The sequence below is a fragment of the Blennius ocellaris genome (assembly GCF_963422515.1).
Source record: "Blennius ocellaris genome assembly, chromosome: 3".
NCBI lineage: Eukaryota > Metazoa > Chordata > Actinopteri > Blenniiformes > Blenniidae > Blennius > Blennius ocellaris.
Genome location: NC_137652.1, coordinates 26,479,579 through 26,488,731, shown reverse-complemented (window position 1 = coordinate 26,488,731; position 9,153 = coordinate 26,479,579). Strand labels below are relative to the sequence as shown.

The 9,153-nt window shown below is 42.8% G+C and overlaps 1 protein-coding gene across 1 annotated transcript; it reads left to right on the top strand.

The window, feature by feature from the left end:
- The first annotated feature begins 2,032 nt into the window (after positions 1–2,032).
- On the top strand, positions 2,033–8,527 carry as3mt (arsenite methyltransferase). Its single transcript, XM_080494336.1, has 11 exons — positions 2,033–2,362; positions 2,588–2,636; positions 3,543–3,670; positions 3,759–3,909; positions 4,934–5,070; positions 5,672–5,741; positions 5,824–5,905; positions 5,999–6,130; positions 6,512–6,651; positions 6,880–7,002; positions 7,968–8,527. Exons 1-11 carry the CDS (start codon positions 2,346–2,348, stop codon positions 8,070–8,072), a joined length of 1,134 nt encoding a protein of 377 aa, XP_080350462.1. The 5' UTR covers positions 2,033–2,345; the 3' UTR covers positions 8,073–8,527.
- The last annotated feature ends 626 nt before the right edge of the window (positions 8,528–9,153 follow it).

Sequence of the window (9,153 nt, the reverse complement as noted above, 5' to 3'; positions counted from 1 at the left end):
AACACATTAATACATCAATTTGACAGGATTTTTTTTTTACACCACATAAATGCAAATTGTCACTTGATATAAATTTTACGGCATTTCATTGTAATCAGTACCACGGTAAGTACATTTAACTCTGAAAAATGGTATTCTTTTCGAGAAATAAAGGCACATACAGCATTGACTGTTTTACATTTTACTGCATTTTTCTGTTAAAGAAAATGTGCAAGAGTACTGAAATGTGGAAAAACTAACTGACAGTGATTAACTGTTGTATCAACAGTATGATATATATAGAGAGAGATATGATTCCATATACAGTACAGACCAAAAGTTTGGACACACCTTCTCATTCAATGAGTTTCCTTTCTTTTCATGACTATTGACATTGTAGATTCACACTGAAGGCATCAAAACTATGAATTAACATATGTGGAAATATGTACTTAACAAAAAAGTGCAAAACAACTGAAAATACGCCTTAAATTCTAGTTTCTTCAAAGTCGCAACCTTTTGCTCTGATTACTGCTTCGCACACTCTGCATTCTCTTGATGAGCTTCAAGAGGTCGTCACCTGAAATGGTTTTCACTTCACAGGTGAGCCCTGTCAGGTTTAAATAAGTGGGATTTCTTGCCTTATTAATGGGGTTGGGACCATAAGTTGTGTTGTGCAGAAGTCAGGTGGACACACAGCTGATAGTCCCACTGAATAGACTGTTAGAATTTGTATTATGGCAAGAAAAAAGCAGCTAACTAAAGAAAAACGAGTGGCCGTCATTACTTTAAGAAATGAAGGTCAGTCAGTTCGAAAAATTGGGAAAACTGTGAAAGTGTCCCCAAGTGCAGTCGCAAAAACCATCAAGCGCTACAAAGAAAGTGGCTCACATGAGGACCGGCCCAGGAAAGGAAGACCAAGAGTCACCTCTGCTGTGGAGGATAAGTTCATCCGAGTCACCAGCCTCAGAAATGGCAGGTTAACAGCAGCTCAGATTAGAGAGCAGGTCAAAGCCACACAGAGTTCTAGCAGCAGACACGTCTCTAGAACAACTGTTAAGAGGAGACTGTGTGAATCAGGCCTTCATGGAAGAATAGCTGCTAGGAAACCACTGCTAAGGACAGGCAACAAGCAGAAGAGACTTGTTTGGGCTAAAGAACACAAGGAATGGACATTAGACCAGTAGAAATCTGTGCTTTGGTCTGATGAGTCCAAATCTGAGATCTTTGGTTCCAACCACCGTGTCTTTGTGTGACGCAGAAAAGGTGAACGGATGGACTCTACATGCCTGGTTCCCATCGTGAAGCATGGAGGAGGAGGTGTGATGGTGTGGGGGGGCTTTGCTGGTGACACTGTTGGGGATTTATTCAAAAGTGAAGGCCTACTGAACCAGCATGGCGCCACAGCATCTTGCAGCGGCATGCTATTCCATCCGGTTTCCGTTTAGTTGGACCATCATTTATTTTTCAAGAGGACAATGACCTCAAACACACCTCCAGGCTGTGTCAGGGCTATTTGACCAAGAAGGAGAGTGATGGGGTGCTGCGCCAGATGACCTGGCCTCCACAGTCACCGGACCTGAACCCAATCCAGATGTTTGGGCTGAGCTGGACTGCAGAGTGAAGGCAAAAGGGCCAACAAGTTCTAAGAATCTCTGGGAACTCCTTCAAGACTGTTGGAAGACCGTTTCAGGTGACGACCTCTTGAAGCTCATCAAGAGAATGCAGAGTGTGCGAAGCAGTGATCAAAGCAAAAGGTGGCTACTTTGAAGAACCTAGAATATAAGGCGTATTTTCAGTTGTTTTACACTTTTTTGTTAAGTATATCATTCCACATGTGTTCATTCATAGTTTTGATGCCTTCAGTGTGAATCTACAATTTTCATAGTCATGAAAATAAAGAAAACTCTTTGAATGAGAAGGTGTGTCCAAACTTTTGGTCTGTACTGTATATATCTCTGATTCAGGAGGTTCAGGCTCCACATGGTGGCAGTAATGCATCGTGACTTTATTATAACTCAGTATTAAAAAAAAAAAGAAGCCAAGAAGAAGAGGCTGCCCGGATGCAGGGAGGAGTTTGCTCACAGGCTTCTGCCTTAAAAGTTAATCAGTAAATATCGAAGCACGACTTCGAGTCAGACCGTGACCGGGACTCTCCTCCTCCGTCTGCTCGCCGCAGGAGCTCCGACGCACGGCTGTGGAACAGGAAGAGCCCCCGCCGCCGCGGAGCCACTTCTCTCTCTCTCTCTCTCTCTCTCTCTCTCTCTCTCTCTCTCTCTCTCTCTCTCTCTCTCTCTCTCCCTCTCTCTCTCTCCCCCTCTCTCCCCCTCTCTCTCTGTGGGTGAGCTTCACAGACAGGTTGCAGGATGGCTGATGAAAACAGGTAAGATCCACCCTATGGACCGTCAGGGTCACGTGACGTCAGGGTCAAGCGACGCCTGAATACAAATGATTCCGAACAAAAAAACGTCACAAAACAAAAACAATGTGTCACATCGTAACTTTCATCGTGTGTGACTGTCAGTCAGCAGGTCGTTCTAGTAACTGACCACAAAGTTAATGATTCATCTGTTGTGTGTGTGTGTGTGTGTGTTTGTTTTTGTTTTAGCAACTGTGCAAAAGGTTTCTGCGACAGCAGCACCCACGTGGACGTGAAGGTAAAGTCAGGACTTCAATCCACCATTGATGATGACGATGATGATGATGATGGTGGATGCATGCTCTCCCTGTGTGTGTGTGTGTGTGTGTGTGTTGTTTTTTTTAATCTAAATTGTGTGTGTGTGTGTGTGTGTAAAATCCTACTCTCTATACAAAGAATTTGCCGCCTGGATAAATGAAGTTCTTTCTATTCCTCTTCACTCAAATCCTCCACAATCAGCTCCAGCTCCCTGTAAACAATTTAAAAAACATAAATGCTGTGCTTGTTTTGTTTTGTTTTGTTTTTTTTAAAGATAGGAAATCAGAATTTAAACTTCAATAAACCCAGATGTTTATGGAGCGTCCCTGTAAAATCTAGTCAGGATGACAATGTGAAAACGACAAAAAAAAAACCCTTTGCTATTACTGATACTGCCTTCTAATCTAAACGGTAAATTACAATCAGTTTTATAACAGTGAGTGAGCGATTGAACCTTGAACCTGTTTATTTAAAATCTGAACAGCAGCCAGAAAAAAAAGTGTTGAGAAAACCAAACAAGTGTTCAGTCGTCGGAGATGTTTGCCAGTGTGTCGGGAAACGTTCACCTTTTTTTAATCGAAATGTATGATTGCAAAGCAGACTTAAAAATAAACAAACAACAAAGCCATTAAAAAAAAAAATATATATACAGTTAAACTGGAATTGTATATGTACAGTATGAAAAGACAGATAAGAAATTATTTCTTGTTTGTATTTGTAAAATGCCACAATGATAATAAAACAAAATCTCTTGCTCTCATTATATTGTGGCATTTAGCAAATAGAAATAATTCTATTCTGGAGGATTTAATTAAAATAAAAAATAAAAAACTGAATTAAATTTCTCCATTAAACAGCAACTGCCTTGTTTCCTGTGTGCGAGCAGGAATATTACAGCAAGGTGCTGAAGAGCACCTCGGACCTGAAGAGCAACGTGTGCATGACCCCGGCCACGCCCGCCCCGCCCTTCGTTCGCCAGGCGCTGAAGCGGGTCCACCCCGAAGTCAGCGCCAAGTGAGCGGACCTCTCGCTCGTCGTGCCTCCACTTCCCGTGTCGCGCCCGGCGGGATACTGAGGTGCAGGTGCTTCTCCCGCCACGCAGGTACTACGGCTGTGGCCTCGTGGTGCCAGAATGCATGGAGGGCTGCAGGATACTGGACCTGGGCAGCGGCAGTGGGAGGGACTGCTATATGCTGAGTCAGCTGGTGGGCGAGAGCGGCCATGTGACGGGTATCGACATGACTGAGGACCAGGTACTGCCAGTCGACTCGTCAGACGGTGAACAACTCGCTCTGAAGTGACAGCGTTTTAAAAGTTTATAAGCTAAAAACCTCTTATTTACATATCACTCCTCTGTATTTGAATGCGATGAGGTTCAGTCTCCTGTGGTTTTTCCCTCCTGGACCACTTTTCATAGATACAGACGCTGTGGTTCTGGAGAGGCTCTGACTCACAACTTCTCGCTTGTCAAACTGACTCAAAACCTGATATTTGCCTCAAATGTTTCCTCTTTCCATCGTCTCAGCTTGTGAGGAGAAACAACGTGGACTTACTCCTTGTTGTCTCCCGGTGAAGTGCGACATGATAGAAAGACACTCGTTCACAGTATTGGAGCTGATGAGGCTTTACTACGGTGGCCTGGAAGTAAAAACACTGCAAACTTCAGAAAACACTACCAAATACAACAAAACACTTGCAAACAGAAAAAAGCACTACCACATACAAAAAAACTACCACACACAAAAAACACTGCCAAATACAAAAAAACACTACCAAATACAACAAAACACTTGCAAATAGAAAAAGGCACTACCACATACAAAAAAACTACCACATACAAAAACACTACCACATACAAAAAACACTGCCAAATACAAAAAACACTACAAAATACAAAAAAACTACCAAATACAAAAAAACACTACCAAATACAACAAAACACTTGCAAATAGAAAAAGGCACTACCACATACAAAAAAACTACCACATACAAAAACACTACCACATACAAAAAACTACCACATACAAAAAACACTGCCAAATACAAAAAACACTACAAAATACAAAAAAACTACCAAATACAAAAAAACACTACCAAATACACAAAACACTACTGAATAGAGAAAACACTACCAAATACTAATACATAATAAAATAATAATTTTGTATTTTTAAGTAGTTTCTCTATTTGTAAGTGTTTTCTGAAGTTTGTGGAGGTTTGCCCCTCCAGGCCACCGTACTTTACTGCCTGTTAAACACACAATGTGTTCTCTTCCAGCTGAAAGTGGCCAGGATGTATTTGGATCATCACATGAAGGAGTTCGGCTTCCAGAAGCCCAACGTGGACTTTGTCCAGGGCTACATCGAGAGCCTGACCGCCGCGGGGCTGGAGAAGAACTCGTTCGACATCATCATGTACGACGTTGGAACGTTTCCCTGCGTGTTGTCGGCTCGAAGCGACTCCTCGCTGGTTTTTCTTTCTTTTCTTTTTTTTAGAACTTTGTATTTCCTTTTTTTTTTTTTCAGCTTAACATAGAACACAATCTGAGACAAGATCAGTGATACAAAATGTACATTGTTGCAAATTTGCATTGTGATGCACATGATGCAATTTAATTATAAAGAGAGACAGACATGAGAATAAATATAGAAATAAATCAATGAACGATCAAAAATAGGAAGTTCCTGTTCTTCCAGGACCCGTCCCCCCCCCAACTTAAAGTTCAACCTCAACATCCTAGTTCTTTCACCTTGTCGAATATTTTTCCAGCCGTTCTGTTTTCATCTGCAGTGATTCGGCCATTTTTTTTCTCTCCATAAGATAAACTTTTCTCAGTCTTTGCTTCCCTCCCCGCCACAGTCTGTCAATTAAACATTCTTCCATTTTGCTGTTACCAATAATAGAATATTCAGAATATACCTTTGGTCAGCAGTGAAAACCTCTCGAACACCAAGCGGGTAGAAGCGTCCCTTTTTTTCGTCGTCACTCGTTTTCAATCTTTTCTTTGTTGTGCAGTTCCAACTGTGTGGTGAACCTGTCGCCGGACAAGAAGCGGGTGTTGAGCGAAGCGTACGGCGTTCTCAAGGTAACGCCGCTCCTCGACTGCAGCATCGCCACCCCGCGCTGATCCACCCGCCGTAATTCACCGCGTGCCTTACTGTCAACAGGACGGCGGGGAGCTGTACTTCAGCGACGTCTACAGCAGCGCGCGGCTCACAGAGGAGATGAAGAACAACAAAGTGCTGTGGGGTACGTCTCAGACTCCGGCCTCAATGTGTGACACTTCCCAATGGGTTTGGTTGTTTGTTTGTTTTTTCCGTTTTTTTTTTTTTTTTTTTGCAGGCGAGTGTATCAGTGGAGCGCTCTGGTGGAAGGATCTGCTGCAGCTGGCGGATGAGGTGGGCTTCAGCGCCCCGAGGCTGGTCACGGCGCAGATCATCACCATCGACAACAAGGAACTGGAAAACATTCTGGGTTCGACAGCTTGCTTTTTTTTATTTCTAACTCGTTATTTTGTGTTTGATACTGCACAGCTGCACATTCTCCAATCAAAGTGCCTTTTAAAATAACAATATAGTTGATGCGATTTGGACTTTATTGCTCTGTTTAATATGCTAAATTGACTTTATAATGGTAATATGTGTCCTCGTGGCCTGTGTGTGAGACCACAGGAGGACAAACTGAGACACTGGCTGTCCTCAGTGTTTTATGCATGCTGCTATGATACAATACTTCATACGATCAACTCATCATCCATACTACTTTATTCGACATACTAAATATATATGTTGGAATATGGAATCAACCATTGGTGTGTTTGTGGCTTTTCTTTTTCTCCTCTTGTGTGTAACGCAGGTGACTTCAAGTTTGTTTCTGCCACATACCGCCTGTTCAAGGTCCCGAAAGGAAACACCAAACCCTGTCAGGCCATATATAACGGGGGCATCAGAGGGGCGGAGGACAGCTTCCACTTCGACTGCCAGCTTACCTTCAAGGTGTGTGTGTGTGTGTGTGTGTGTGTGTGTGTGTGTGTGTGTGTGTGTGTGTGTGTGTGTGTGTGTGTGTGTGTGTGTGTGTGTGTGTGTGTGTGTGTGTGTGTGTGTGTGTGTGTGTGTGTGTGTGTGTGTGTGTATACTGCCTGGGAAACTTTCTAGTTGGTTCATGGACTCTGTGCTAACAATGGCAGGTGTGTGTGTACATGTGTGTGTGTGTGTGTTTTGTAGGCCAATGAAGTGGTGAAGGTGGATGGAGGGATGGCCAGCATCCTGACAAACTCCAGATTTGCGGACAGCTTCACTTGCCAGCCACCAGGGGGCGGCTGTGAGCCCTGCGGAGACAAACCCGGGGTGGGTGTCATTGCACACAGTCGTGGATGGGGGGAGAATGTTTGATTTTTCTTGTAGCACTAGAGGTCAGTGTGTTTTCTGGTGACTCCGCTGAACGTGTGACACACCCATCGGGCCCTGCTGTCAAACTGTGCACGCTCTCTCTCTCTCTCTCTCTCTCTCTCTCTCTCTCTCTCTCTCTCTCTCTCTCTCACACACACACACACACTCGTGTGCACCGGGCCGCATGTTCTCACACTCGCATACCCACTCAAACATACATATGCACACATGCACACACACAAGGTCAAGCAGCTGTCTTGGAGTCATAACCAGACTGTGGAGTCATGCTGGGGAACCTTGAACAGGGAGGAATGTTCTCTTCTCTGCACATGGAATGCCATCTTATCAGCTCCTCTGCTCATCTGTGCACAAACACATCAGATTAATCTGTCGCACCTTTTTAAGAAATCGATAAAATGAACTCTTGTAATGACTCGGTGACGGTAACCGGAAGCCGTAGTTTTACTGAGGTCGCGAAAAAGAAGCCGTATTAGTTATAGTTAATAGCTATAATGGCTTATCAGCTTCAGTCCCACGTCTTTACCCTTTGGACTGCCACCTGAAGAGAAATCGGGTACAAAATGCTTTTCTCTAATCAACACGGCACTTTGGTGATAATAGTGATAAAAAACCACTTTGTTCTTGCTCGTGAAAACACCGATACGGTGAAATGCTGGTTTCAGTGAACAACCACTGTATGACAGACGTGACTTCAAGCTACACGGCAGACAGACACATTGAAAAACTGTTTTATTGGTTGTTTGTTTTAAAGAATGCGTCATATTAATAGTGTAAACTTTAAATAAAAACAACAACAAAAACTTGTTTTATGATTCTTTAAAGTAATCCTGGAAGAGAGACAGTTGTTATGCGATCATCTGAGGTCATAATCTGAACGTGTTTTTGTTGATCTGTTTACACAGACGTGCGTCGTGGATCCCTTTGAGCTGGCTCGTCGACCCGGCCTGCAAGGCCAGGGTTCCACCGCTGGGGGGTGCTGCAGCACAAAGTCAGCCTGCTGCTCATGAGGGGAGCGTTGAGAAATCCAGTCCCAGGAACCGACTACAATCACATGACAACCGGAGATCAGCTGGAGTTTCACTCTCTGTCAATTGACCGCTGATGTCTTTTACGATCGGAGAGAGATTTTTGATTTGTGACATGATTTATTTTACTCGGCGTGCGAATGATGTGGCAACTTGGCAAACACATTTTCCCTGCAATATCACGAAATCTATAAGTAATTGAAATTGAGTCTTCAGGTTTTGGACTACGGGGGAAACCAGAGCACCTGTTGAAAAACGTGCAAACTTTATGCAGACAGGCCCTCATAATCTGGACTCTAACTAATAATACTGCTGTGAAGCAAGAGCGCTAATCTACACCTCTAATTAATATCTATATGATGGCTTCACATGATGCTGCTTCACATGTGTGCTGCTTCCCACTGCTGTTGGCTTACAAATAAATACCATTAATCATCTGAACGTTGCATTGTCATTAATGTTTCGCAAACTTTATAGTCAAGGCCTCCGTCTGAGTGCAGAAGTAAGTATAAACTTGTTTATTAAAACACTGCTGATATAGTATGTTCTGTCCTGGGAGTCAGTAGAGGTGAAGTCATTGAGGTAAATATACAAAGATGTTGCAAAGAAGCCAGATTTCCATGGCTTTCTCACATTTTACAGACCTTCTATTATGCAATTTATACAAAAGTGGGCCATATTATGCCATGCTGTGTAGTAATACACACTGATCCACAGTACTGCAACGTGCTATAGATGTTTAATATAGTATCAGGCAGTAGTAGAAGTGTCCTTGAGAAAGATACTAAACTGAATTTCTCTCAATGAAGATGAAACTCATTACATGGTTGTGTGAATGAGTGTACTTAATAATATTTAATATTTCCTTCATTGTTGTATTTATTGTATATATTGCTGCTACAGAGGAGGATGTAATCACATTTCACTGCTGTTAACACTATTCCTTTCTTTGAGTGAAAATGTGCATTATACACGTGACAATCCACAAATATTGGAGGTGCATGATAAACAAAAAAACAATGTTTTTTTCCCGTTGAGATTAGGTAATCCTCTTTGTTTATGA